At 41.6% G+C, this 12,959-nt stretch overlaps 1 protein-coding gene across 1 annotated transcript; it reads right to left on the minus strand.

Annotated features, from left to right (window-relative positions):
- Nucleotides 1–4,499: 4,499 nt before the first annotated feature.
- icmt (isoprenylcysteine carboxyl methyltransferase) lies at nt 4,500–12,676 on the minus strand. The gene is made up of 5 exons (XM_085443049.1): nt 12,419–12,676; nt 10,791–10,879; nt 10,468–10,637; nt 9,594–9,811; nt 4,500–6,731 (listed from the first exon to the last, which is right to left on the minus strand). Exons 1-5 carry the CDS (start codon nt 12,635–12,637, stop codon nt 6,552–6,554), a joined length of 876 nt encoding a protein of 291 aa, XP_085299175.1. The 5' UTR covers nt 12,638–12,676; the 3' UTR covers nt 4,500–6,551.
- Between the last annotated feature and the right edge of the window lie 283 nt (nt 12,677–12,959).

Below are 12,959 nucleotides of genomic sequence, written 5' to 3' on the forward strand. Positions count from 1 at the left end.
TGTTTTGTCTGTCATAAAATTTTGTGTAAATTAGCTTAACTGAAAGTGAATTAGTATTATTTCTATGGTGCTTAACTGAGCTGCACAGTCGTGTTATAGTTTCAATGGGACACTGGACTCCAGCGCAGGACACGAGGCAGGAATAAAAGTTCGAGTGGCTTTTCCAAGGCTCCACAGAAAGAAACTTGGCAGGTAATTCCAAGTTTTCCACTCGCTTCCCTCCTTGGTACATGAGGCTATGCACAAAGGAGATGACAGCAAAGACAAGCCACAAGAAACAAAACATGGAATTCAACACTCCGGTGGAATGCTCTGATGGTTAGCGGGAAGAAGCCTCGCACTTTATCACATCTCTCAACTTATTACTGTATGTCCATATATATTATGACTGTGGCCATTCAAATGTCCACGTCCATATACACCACGCACTTGGCAAGACACAGAGACAGAGACAACGGGTGGAGGACAGAAGGATAAGTTGACTCTGGAGGATCAGGGAGGTTTTTATTATCCCCAAATGCAAATTTGTTGTGCAGTCAGTAGAAATCACACAAACATCAAGCAAAATGCAATAATGTGCAATAAATACACAACAAAGCAATATGACCATTGAGAACATGGTGAGTTATTTAAAAGACGAATGGTTGGGGAGTTGCAGTCCTGTATGCTGGGATACTGTTTCTACAACCAGATGGAATCAACTCAAACTCCTCTAATAAGGAGTGTGGAGGAGCTGCCATAACCTTCTACAGGTGTGGAAGCTCATTCAGGGCCACACCTGCGATTGTGCTGGACTCTGTCACTGTATCTTGAAGTATCGTTGTGCCTGCACCAGCAGACAAAAAAGAGAGTGGAAGAGCAGATTTAATAAAACAGTAACCTAAAATTAGATGTGCTGGGAAGCTTTTCTACAGACAGCATCCACCTAAAGCTCAAAGGTAACCTTATCATCAGTTTTAGTGCTACAGTATAAATACTGCTCAATGACCTGATCCTTTCTTAAGAGCTTGAAAAAAGGACGTGACTGGACTTCTTTAAGCAGTACATGTGGTGGTTCTTATATGGCTGTTTTAAACTGTTGGAGCACTCAACACACTTTATACAACATGCCTCATTCACCCATTCAGACCCTTTCATACAAGCACTTTATTCTACACCTAAGTGAAAATGTCTCGATGCTTAATCATCCAGGTAAAGAAATCCCAAAAGGTTGATTCTGTTCATCTGGACATTTTCAGCGGGAGAAACATTTCGTCACTCATCCAGATGACTTCTTCAGTCTCAGCTGACTGCAGGTTTCCTGCACTGATCAATGTCCATGAGTACCATTCACAGAGAGTTGGGGAATGACTGCAATCACAGCATTGTAAGATGGTGACAGATGTACCCTTAGACCATTCAGAGATGGTCTTTCCCTTTTCACGTAAATGGTCTCCTTGACTGCCCTCAAACCAGCGTTCCTCCCTGTCCAGGATGTGTTCATCCTCATCCTTGAAAGAGTGTCCTCTGGCCTGTAGGTGTAAAAAGACTGCAGAGTCCTGGCCTGACGAGGTAGCTCTTCTGTGTTGTGCCATCCTCTTCACCAGAGGTTGTTTGGTTTCCCCGATGTATAAATCCTGGCAATCCTCCAACAGCGTACACTCTGTTACTCTGTTTGTGTTGGGGGATCCCTGGGGTGGACCAATTTTTGGCGCAGCGTGTTTTGGGGTTTAAAAGCCACAGAGTTTCACAGAGCCTGCAGTGTTTAGAAAAAATGCGTCTCAACTGTTCTGACACTCCTGACACATATGGGATTACTACGGGTGATAAGAGAGAGCTTCTGTTTATAAGGTTGGAAACCTGCAGTCAGCTGAGACTGAAGAAGTCACCTGGATGAGTGACGACACATTTCTCTCCCTGAAACGCTACGTCCAGATGAACAGAATCAACGTTTTTTTGGATGACATTAATAATGTTAGTCACTACTTGATGCAACTCAGTTTTTAACCAGCAATTAAAAACAGAACAAGTATATTTATTTATATATTAACTTATATGTATAGTGTATTTCTTATTTATGTATTTGACCTGGGGATAGAATCATTTTTAAACTGGCAAAATAAAATGTGAAGCCTAATCCAAAAGGTAGAGGGGGAATCTTGTTTTCCAAATCCAAACTGGGAGCTGGTTCCACAGAAGAGGGGCCTGAAAACTGAAGGCTGTGCCTCCATTCTACTTTTAAATACTCTAGGAACAAGTAAATTAACAGCCTACAACGTCTTTATGATGAGCCTGATTTTTCAAGACCTTGTATGAGATGAGAAATTTGATTCTGGATTCAACAGGGAGCTAATGAAGAGACGTCAGTGCAGGTGAAATATGCTGCAGCATTTTGGATTAACTGAAGGTTTTCAGGGAGTTTTTAGGACTTCCTGATAATAATGAATTACAGTAGTCCAGCCTGGAAGTAATAAATGCATGAACTAGTTTTTCAGCGTCACCCTGAGACAGGATATTTCTAATTTTAGAGATGTTGCACAAATGGAAGAAAGCAGTCTTACATATTTGTTTAATATGTGCATTGAAGGACATGTCCTGGTCAAAAATGACTCCAAGGTTCCTCACAGTGTTACTTTGTTACTAAGAACCAGGTCATTTTCCTCTCTAAGGCCCTTCTACACCGATCGCTCAGCGTGTCGGGGCGACCAGCTCTTGGCAGCATGGTTCATACTTCTTCCATTAAGTGATTTTGGAGTTCAAAGTGCTCACTTCAATGCTGAAGAAATCTTTCTGTACATTCCCCCAAATCTGTGCCTCGACACAATTTCTTTGACTTTGAGTTTGTGCTCTGACATGCACACTCAACTACTGAGTGTGTGCATTTTCCACCGCAGGCGGACTCCAATGAAGTTGTAGAAACATCTGATTCATTCATGATCTGTTCTCATTTTTACATTATGGGCCATTGTGTGTCGAACTTTAAGGTGAAAAATGAATTTAATCCATTTTGGAATAAGACTGTAACATGACAAAACGTGGAACAATTAAACTTGAGTTAATACTCTCCAGATGTGCTGCACGTGTGCTGTTATGGTAACCACTCCTACCATGAGGTATTAAAACATTAAGAAATTAATCGTATTCAAGCACCACCGGACACCTGGAAACGTAGTGTTTGGTTTATTATATATAAGAAGCAGGTAAAGCTTCGGGTCAGGGTGCTGTCTCACTGCGGGGGTCTTCATGCTGACTACCCTGATGGATGTCTCCGTTAACACACATACAAATAAGTTACCAGTTAAACAGTGAAGCTAATCAAACACCATGTTGAGTGAGGGTGAAATGCCAAAACATCTGCCTGCCAGGTGAAGTCAGATCACTGCCATGCTAAACACAGAAACAGGTACAAGGCCTACGCTCTTAGTGTTGCCATGTTCCCAGTTTCTGATGGTCACATAGCATCTATGGGCAGAAGGTCTGTTTAATAATGACTGTGGTGTTTTGGTTGTTTGAACCAGATGGTTGGACCTTATTTACCCATTTCAATATACCATTTGTACACAGTACTGTAATATTACTGTCATCTCACACCTAAAGTAAAATATTTCACATTAAAATCCAACAGAGAAAAAGAAAAGCAGCTCGTGTGATTCATGGAATGTAGAATGTGGGAAAACAACAACAACAAACAAAAAATGCTAACTTATTGTGCACACACACTTTCTGCAGTTTCCACCTTTTGCACCTCGGTTCATCAAAGTACCATCATTCCTCCCATTTAGCTTTTCTCTCTGTCGTAGCAGAGTCATCTGCATACAGATGTCAGTTCTATCCAGCAGAATTACACTATTAAACTTGCTCACGGCTCACGAGTACATTCCCCTCAAAACATTTCCCTTTCATGAGGGCGTCACTGATGTTTTCACTGCTAACAGAAAACAGGACACCCTGTCTTTAAATCTCATTTCATTTATAGAAACTCCCACCCTGCTGTCAGAGAGCAAATGATGCTTTACAGCATCATTTGATGTTTGAGCTGATGAATGGTAATGAATGGTCTCTATATTATTGCATAGTGCCTGTTCTGATGAGCCAGGCTCATCTATGAGCGTATGTCTTTGTTGTTGGAGAAAAAGTAACACATCATCTGCATAAAGACTGATTTTAATGCCCTTAATCACTAAAGCCTGTCTGATTGATGCTGTGGTTGGTTAAAAATTGCAAACGGTGAAGGGCAGAGTGGGCATCCCTGCCTGGAGACAGAAGCTGGAGGATGTTTGCTCATTTGTCCTGACACATGCTGTTGGGGAACTATTTTTAACCAGTTTATGAAACCAAATGCGTGTAAAGCTGCAAATAAAAAATTCCAGTTTACTCTGTAAACACTTTTCTGCATCTACAGACAATATTGTGGTTTCAGTGTTTTTACTACATGAGTAGAAATCTGATACTAAAGCCTTAAACACACAGTCAGATAAGGGTAATCCAATCTCTCCTCAAAACAAAAACACCAAATATAACTCAGTCATTCAGCTCAGATTTATTTATGTAGCTCCAATTAACAACAACTGTTCCCTAAAGGCGCTTTATACCGTCGGCTACAGCTGACAGTATAAAGTCATTTGGTTGATTTGGATAACAGTTTGAGCGTCACAAGCTGACAGGAGAGACAAAAAGAAAAATCAGTTCCTAAAATACAAAAGGAGCTCTAGCACTGGAGCGCTGCTAGCACTTCCTGTTGAATACAGATCATGCTCACGTTACTTTAACAGCCTCAGGTACTTTATAATGCGAGCATACAGCACTAAACACTTGTTTAATGCTGTATGCACACGTCCTTCTTGTACTCAGGTGCTTAGAAACGATCCTTAATCAAGTTTTTGTCAGCCACAACATTAAAGCCATGTGCCCAGTGCTGTGTTGGTCCACCTGAGCTGTAAACAGCTGTGGCCGAGGACCTCTGGTGATGTCACTTGGTCTCTGGTTCTGAGACATTTGTGTGAGAATTGTTTGAGCCTCCATGCATCACATGTTTTAGTAATACTCAATGTTTTTTAAGCTGTAAGTAGATTTAATGTTGGGGCTGATTCCTGTATAGCTTCATTTATTTCATCAGTCCATGCATAAAATTCTGTTAAACACTTTTGTATATTTAACTTGATAAAAACCAACCTTTCACATATTCATCACTCAACCTGTATCAACCTGTTGAGCTCTTATATTTCCCCTTTTGCAAAAATGTTTGTCCTATTGTGATAAACTGCTCTCTGTGAGCACTTCCTGTGACTCCACTCTGTTCTACCTTGTCACTTCTCTCGCCTTTCCTGCCTCTGAGTCACATCACAGGTTTACAGGAGGCGCAAACAGGGACGATATACATATGAAGGTCTACGTTTGCAGTCAGTCATATACGACGACGAAATGCTCTGTAAGAGTGTAACTAAACAAAACTGTATGGTATTCATATGCTCTTGTCACACTGTCATGTTGTAAATGGAACTAAGAGTAAATATAAAAGTTCTCATGAACATTTAAAATTGAACAAATGTCACTTCAAAGTGAGGCCTTGATCTTATTAAACACCTCTGCTCATCTTCCTCTCTGCTCACAGCTCAAAAAAAGGAGAAAAGCTGAGGTACAAAGTGAGAATTGGGACTATTTGTCTCCATAAATCATGACATGTTTTATTGTCCAACTCCTTTTAAACCAGATCACATGTTTTGAGGATGCGCACTGAGCCAACCTGTGCTACTGAATTTCACTCTTTGTAATTTTGGTCTTTTCACATAGAAAAGACTTTTTTTGTTACATCACACTACAGATGACGCTACAAAAAGTCTTTTTATTTATATGCTGACACTACACCTAACAGCAACGCCTGACTGCAGGTTTCACATGAAGACGTGTGATTGGACAAACTGGGATTAGCAGGGACGATGTGGAATTGGACATGTTTAGAAAGAAAATGTAAACATTCCCAACCAATCTGACTTGTTCATTTAAATCCAGATTCAGAGGATAAACAGACATTTATTCTGCACATCTGCCACTGGAAACATGGTGATGATAAACACAGACTTAGACATCAGGACTTGAATATAATGAGTCTCCGTGTGGGTCTGTCTCATATCAAAAATAGTTTGCTTTAATGGAGAAGTACTACAAGAATTTGTACACTAATGATTTTGAACCCGGTTGATTTCCTGTCCAAACATTTGCTACTAACCCCTGAGAGAATGATCACATCACTCTCCAACAACACAGGTAATCAGTGAGAACACAAAGCGTGCTACAAGTGTACAAATGACACATGAGAAATAAATGAAATGGGACACACGTAGAAGAGTGCAGCTTGTCTGGCCTTAAACTGAATGTTGGAGGTTGATATAAAAACAGCAGTCCAGCAGCCTGACACTGTCGCAGCTATCATGGTTTCTGCCTGTGAGCTACGGATTCTCAGTCAGCTGCAGGGTTTTACCTCGGGAGGGCCGTGCCCAGACACACACCCACCCATCAGGTCTGACTCGCTTTAGAGCTTTAAGTCTATTGCGTCCAGCATCCACCTCCTCAGTCTAGTTGACACGGATGCCTGAGATGAAGGGCAGCCCGGTGGGAACCCTTTTCTTGTACTCAACATAGTCCTCGGCGAAAAAATGGATAAGGGAGAGCTCCTCCTCCTCTATCCGCTCCCGGAAGAACCGCCAGCTGGCTATTGTGTAAGCCAGGATACACAGTGGGTTACACAGCATCACCTGCAGCAGCCAGAAAAAGACAACAGATGTCAGCAACAACAAACAATTCATTAAACTGATTTAGAAAACCCCTCCAATAGTAAACCAAATAACCAGTGACTGAGGTCTGTGTACCAGCAGGAGTGGGACATGTAGTTCATAGTTAGTACTTTAAGAAATCTTTCATAATTCTACACAAAGTGTTCCAAAACATACAAACCACAAATGATGGATTTCAAACACTGACAGCTGCATTAAAGCAGCCGAGCAGTAACCCTTCATATCCTGTTCTGTGTGCCCGATCACATCAAACGTTACGTCTTCTGTAATGTTTTTGCTTGTTTTGTTTTAAGTTTGGATCTCAGCGTTAAAACTTGACAAATGTATTTGTTATTAATTGTTCGCTGCGTCCCTCCTACAAAGAACAGATACTGGTCCTGCTCATGGTGTAAGAACCTTCTATGGCCCTGTCCAGCTCTTCTACAGTAGCGGCCCATCGGTGCCACACAGCAACGCTTCTGGCAATGGCACACACAGTATCATCACAGAGCAGCTGGACTACAGGTGGTACCTGCAGGGCACAGGCATTGCTTCATACTGCTAGCAGTGACAAATTAAATAAAATAGCCTCCACCTGGAAAACTTCCTGTTTTGTTCATTTTTTTAACTCCAAAGCAGCTGAAACTGAATAATCTCGTTACCTAACATATCCCACATGTTTAACTGACTTGATGCTATACTCTGATCAAACTGTGTTCCTTGTGTTTAACAAACAAGAAGATAAAATGATCCTAATTGTAAAAATACACAGTATCAATATTTTCTTTTACCTTTATTATTGTAGTGCTGCTCATTACTCTTAGATACGACAGAGCTGTTAGATGCATAGAAAACTGCATCTAAATCGTTTGAGATACACATTTAGATCATCTCAGGGTTTCTAATATGTTCATTACAAATTCTGATTCAATTCACTGATGAACAAACTCCTGCTGAAGATCCGCTGCACATAAACAGCACTTGAAAACGATATAAAGCCCACTTGACTTATTTATAGCTCAAAAGGGCTTATTTACATTTTTCAAGAATTACATTCTTTATTTTTAAGAAGATCCATGAAAGGTGGAGACAGAGATCTCATTACATCACTCAGCGAGCTCTATTAACGAGCAATAATTGATATTCAAAAGAGAAAAAAAACAACACAGGCTTTTAAATGAACTGCTTACTGGTTTCCATTTTAGAAATTGCAATGTTTTAAAGTTTACCAACATCTACCTAACAACCCTCAGGTCAGCGGCTCCATCTTCTACTGGTCCATGTACAAAAATATTAATGCGACGTACCAAACACAAATTTTTATATTATTTTACTTTCAATCTGAAACGTGTTACGATAGCATTGAAATTAATATGGTCTAGTGCCCCCCATGCCCCCCTTTAGGCTCACCCCTGCTCTCTTCCATGTAAAATAGGATGGCTGCCGTCATCATTCAGCAGTATCATTTAAACATGCTATCGGACTAAGTTCACAGTTCATCTGCAGGTTTTTCTCTGTATAAAACAAACAGCTGCTGAGTTGCTTTTCTTCATGTTGGAGTTTGTTGATCAGCTGCTTTGATGAATGGTAAATGGTAAATGGTCTGTATTTATATAGTGCTTTACTAGTCCCTAAGGACCCCAAAGCACTTTACATATCCAGTCATCCACCCATTCACACACACATTCACACACTGGTGATGGCAAGCTACATTGTAGCCACAGCCACCCTGGGGCGCACTGACAGAGGCGAGGCTGCCGGACACTGGCGCCACCGGGCCCTCTGACCACCACCAGTAGGCAACGGGTGAAGTGTCTTGCCCAAGGACACAACGACCGAGACTGTCCGAGCCGGGGCTCGAACCGGCAACCTTCCGATTACAAGGCGAACTCCCAACTCTTGAGCCACGATCGCCACGATGAAGGACTCACACTCGCTTTTTTCCCAGTAAAGGTTTTAATGGTGACCACAGGAACAGCGCTGCTGTTTTGGATGACATAAACCTCCGCCTCTTCGCTCTTTACAGTTTGTAAACAGACTCCATGTTAGACTGTGCCAGCATCGTCATCACTGCTGCTGTTGGGGGCTGCGTGGGCTTAACAGACATTATAAAAGATGGATGTAGCTTCCAGATCTGAAAGTATTTGCTCATCTGCCGTCACACACACATGAACTTAACGGACATCCCATTCTTAAACTACAAGGTTTAAGGATTTAGGATGTCGGCACACCCTGCAGCATAACAGCTTCAAATTGTCTGGGAAAGCTTTCTACAAAGTTTAGGAGTGTGTGTATGGGAATCTTTTAAAAATCACCTAGTAGTGCATTTGTGAGGCTGATGTTGGATGAGCCTGATTCAGTCTCTCCTCTAATTCATCCCAAAGGTTTTCTAAAGAGCTTGGAAAGAAAGTGAAAAGACTTCTTTATCCCCAGAAAGTTGATTGTGTTCATCTGATCGTAGTGTTTACAGTGGGAGAAACGTTCAGAGCCTGAAGACTTCTTTAGTCATTTCACAGCTAGCTGCTAGCCCATGCAGAGCTTATAGCGCCTTCCTGCACTGAGAATACGAAGCATACGTGGCTACAGGATGTTTCCTGTGAGATCAAACTTCTACCATACACCTGGTAGATGGTTCGAATTAGTGTGTGAGCACGTTCACATCATAAACTGTGATCCAGAGTCACTCTGGAGTTTGTTTGGAACCACACAGAACCAAACAGTCTCGCTGAGGCTGCTTTGGTCTGCACGTGAGCGCGATTACTGTGTTCACACCTGCACAAACAAACCACACCAGGTGGAAAAATGAGCTGAAGTTAAACACTAATGATTGCTGCTGCAGCTCACCTGTGTTCCTATGCTCCAGTAGAACCAGCCCACATAGGAGGGGTGTCTGAAATAGGCGTAGACCCCACTGGTGACCAGCACATGGCTTTGGGCCTTCTCATTCTGGACAATGTGATTGAAGTTGGAACCGGCTGTCAACATGGCCGCCTTCCGTAATCCTTCACCACACAGAACCATGAAGAGACCCAAGACGCTCAACCAGCTGAGTTGCTTCAGTTCTATAAGAGATAAGAAAGACCGATGAAATACTGGTGAGCACATAAAAAGCCTGAGAGCGCAGATCAGGATCTGACCAGCTGCTGGTCTGCAGGCCAACAGGAAACCAGGGTACATCACTTCCTTTATTCAACAGAGGTGTGAGCACATTAGGTGTCAGTATGTTCCCATGAAAGGATGATGGCTGGCCTCTTTCTCCTTCCTTCTCTGTTATCTATTAAAAAAACAGATTATTATATTTCTTTGATGTTGATGGTTACACGAATAGCTGTTCATGCATTTTGCATGTCGCCACAGGTTCCCAGCTAAACTATAATGTTACTTAAACTTAACAAACATGTTTACTTCCTATTTTGAAACACGAATCTCCAACCACTCTTTGGAACTGTTGATTGTCACACCCATGTGACAGCAAGGAAAGTGATACATCTCTGGCAGCAGCCAGCATCATACTGGGTACTACGACACGGCCAGAAGCTCTGCACATAGGATGTGAGTCAGCCATGAATCCATTAGCCCATGCACACGCTCCACAGTCTGGATGTAATCTGAGATCATTGTTATTTCAGCATGAGCTAATATACTGGATCAGGCAACCTCCCTTCTCAACAGTTCTGAGTGGACTGAGTGCAGGTCATTACACAGATGACACACCAACCTGGAACGGTCAGCTTCTCCACAATGAACTCCACCCATGATGAGACAGCAGCCAGCGTGTACTCCACACTGTGGTTGAGCAGGAATGAGTCCAACGACAGGCTGCGAGGGTTGATGATGGCCGTTACCAGATACTCAGAGTAATGGAAGAACGACAGGGAACACATGTACCTGCAGAAAGACAGGATTACTTCACGTTCAACTGTAGCCGGCCTATATTAGGAAAAAACACATCCTGATGTCAACGTATGAAAATCTATGTAGAATTTAACCAAGAAAGTGTGACATATATATAGTTTTACACAACATAACAAATGTACATACCAGCCAAAATGTGTCCAAGTGGTTTCAGAGAAGGTTATAATTAAACCACAGCCAAAGGTCACTCCCAAAAAGCAGGCCCTCACAGCAACCTAGAACGAGGACATGCTGTTAACACACTCTGCACTCACTTTTTCACTGTCCAGGTATTTAAAACTCGTCCTTCACTATTACACCCGTCTGCTCCGCATTCACAAACATGTATTCTGTCTTGCTTCTACCGACTTTAATTCTTCTCCTATCCAGAGCATATCTCCACCTTTCCAAACTTGATCCCACCTGCTCTGTACTCTCACTACAGATCACAATGTCATCTGCAGATATCAAAGTTCAGGGAGACTCCTGCCTGACTTCATCTTCAACCTGTGAACAAGATGGGGCTCAAGGCAAATCCCAGCCCCACCTGTGGCTCAGAAGGGGTCATCTCCAGATCGATAGTTTGTTTCACAGCTCCTCCAGTCTGAATGTCAAATGATCCATGGGCAAGCTGCCCCCTGTGCATCCACAATGCAGAGCGTGAGTGAATGACAGACAATGCACTCATTGATAGGAAAACTGCTTGAATAAATGTGTGTATTATTGGATGAATAAGTCTTGTAGTAAAAAGTGCTTTGAGTGCACAGTATACAAGTACCAGACCATGTATCCCCTGGAACTCATTCCAGCTGCACACCTCACACACTTCTATGTCACTCCTGACTTTACTCATACAGTACCACAATGTGTCTCCTAGCATCCTAAGATATGCTTTGTCTACATCCAGAAAGACAGTACCTTATCTATACTTCTCCAATGCAAACATACAATCTGTAGGGGTCTTCTCAGTCTTAGTTCAAAAACTCTTTCCCATAGCTTCTTGGTAAGGCTCGACAGTTTTCTCGCTCTGTTGTTACTACTGTGCTACATATCACCCTTGTCCTTGAGAAGCAGTACCAGTATCCTCCTCCTCTATTTCTCAGGCATTGCATTAAACAATGTGTTTGCAAAGTCCGCTGCCCTGCTCTCTCAGAGAGACCAAGACAATCCCATAACTCCACAGGTATGTTATGTGGACCAAGCGCCTTTCCACTTTTCATTCTATTTATAGCCCTCACATCTTCCTTGCTAATCCTATGCGCTTCCTAATCCTGTAACTGTCCTCCTTTCTCTCATTTTGTAATTTATCACTGCCTCTTTCTCCATTCATCAACTCAAGCAATGCTGTATAAGTAAATTATATTAGATACAAACCAATACAGGACTAAATGAGCAGATTTCTGAATGGACTTCTGTATTACTTTCTTGTCACAGCACATAAAGTAACTGTTAGTACCAGTTATAGAGTTTAGCCATTTCAACTGTCTAAAATCAGCAAGTTCCTAAGCTTAACAGACTTCTATGTTTAGCACACTAATACCAACAGCCTCTCTCTTCTTTTGCTAATGAGATTAACTCAGTGTTAGCTAGGCTAGCTAGGCGACTCAGTTGGATAACATTAGCAGCAAGATTTAGCATTTAATATTAAATGGCGTAAAACTTGATTGCTATATTAACTGCAGGATGCCAAAACAAACCGAGGTCACAAAAAATACGACTTCAGCATAAGATTCAGCACAAAAGCAGGAAGTTGGTAACCTTATGACAGCACCTACCTTGTACAGAGGTCCCTTGTATATCAGAAGTAAGAGGCCGTTAATAAGGGCAATATGAGAAGAAATCGCAATTTTCCCGGGAGTCTCGGTCAGATAATCAAAGACCCAGTCGTGACGTCCAAACCAGGTTCTGATCAGAGGAATTACAACCACGCTAAGCCCTAAGATAAAGCCATTTATACTTACTCTAGCCTCTAATACCAACTTACTGCCTGCCATGATGGAAATACTGTACAGTGGTAAAATGAGATATCGCGAGAACTAAATGACAATCTCGTGACGTCATGTGACTGCCTTTGTATCTTATCAGCTGCCAGTACAGAAAACCAGAAGAGTCATGCGGATCAAATAAACAGTTTTGTGCTTCAATAATGAATTGTGCAATAAAATATGCGTTAATACATGCATTTGTTAAAAATGATTTTATTATTTAATAATTAAATTAAAAATGAAAGCACTATTTATAATTCAATATTTCAAAATTGAATATTTCAAATTGGAAAAAAAAAATTCACAAAGAATTAAACTCTCAATAAAAACA

The sequence above is a fragment of the Copadichromis virginalis genome, linkage group LG20 (genome assembly GCF_057382275.1).
Source record: "Copadichromis virginalis isolate Kocher_CV1m ecotype Utaka linkage group LG20, C_Virginalis_male_GT1.1, whole genome shotgun sequence".
Lineage (NCBI taxonomy): Eukaryota > Metazoa > Chordata > Actinopteri > Cichliformes > Cichlidae > Copadichromis > Copadichromis virginalis.

Bases quoted from the DNA above. Each gene is read 5' to 3' on its own strand.
- icmt (XM_085443049.1), bottom strand. From the start codon at position 12,637: ATGGCAGGCAGTAAGTTGGTATTAGAGGCTAGAGTAAGTATAAATGGC. The intron at 10,638-10,790 runs GTATGTACATTT...GTCTTTCTGCAG, and splicing joins ACTTGGACACATTTTGGCTG to GTACATGTGTTCCCTGTCGT. The intron at 9,812-10,467 runs GTTGGTGTGTCA...TATCTCTTATAG, and splicing joins GGAGAAGCTGACCGTTCCAG to AACTGAAGCAACTCAGCTGG.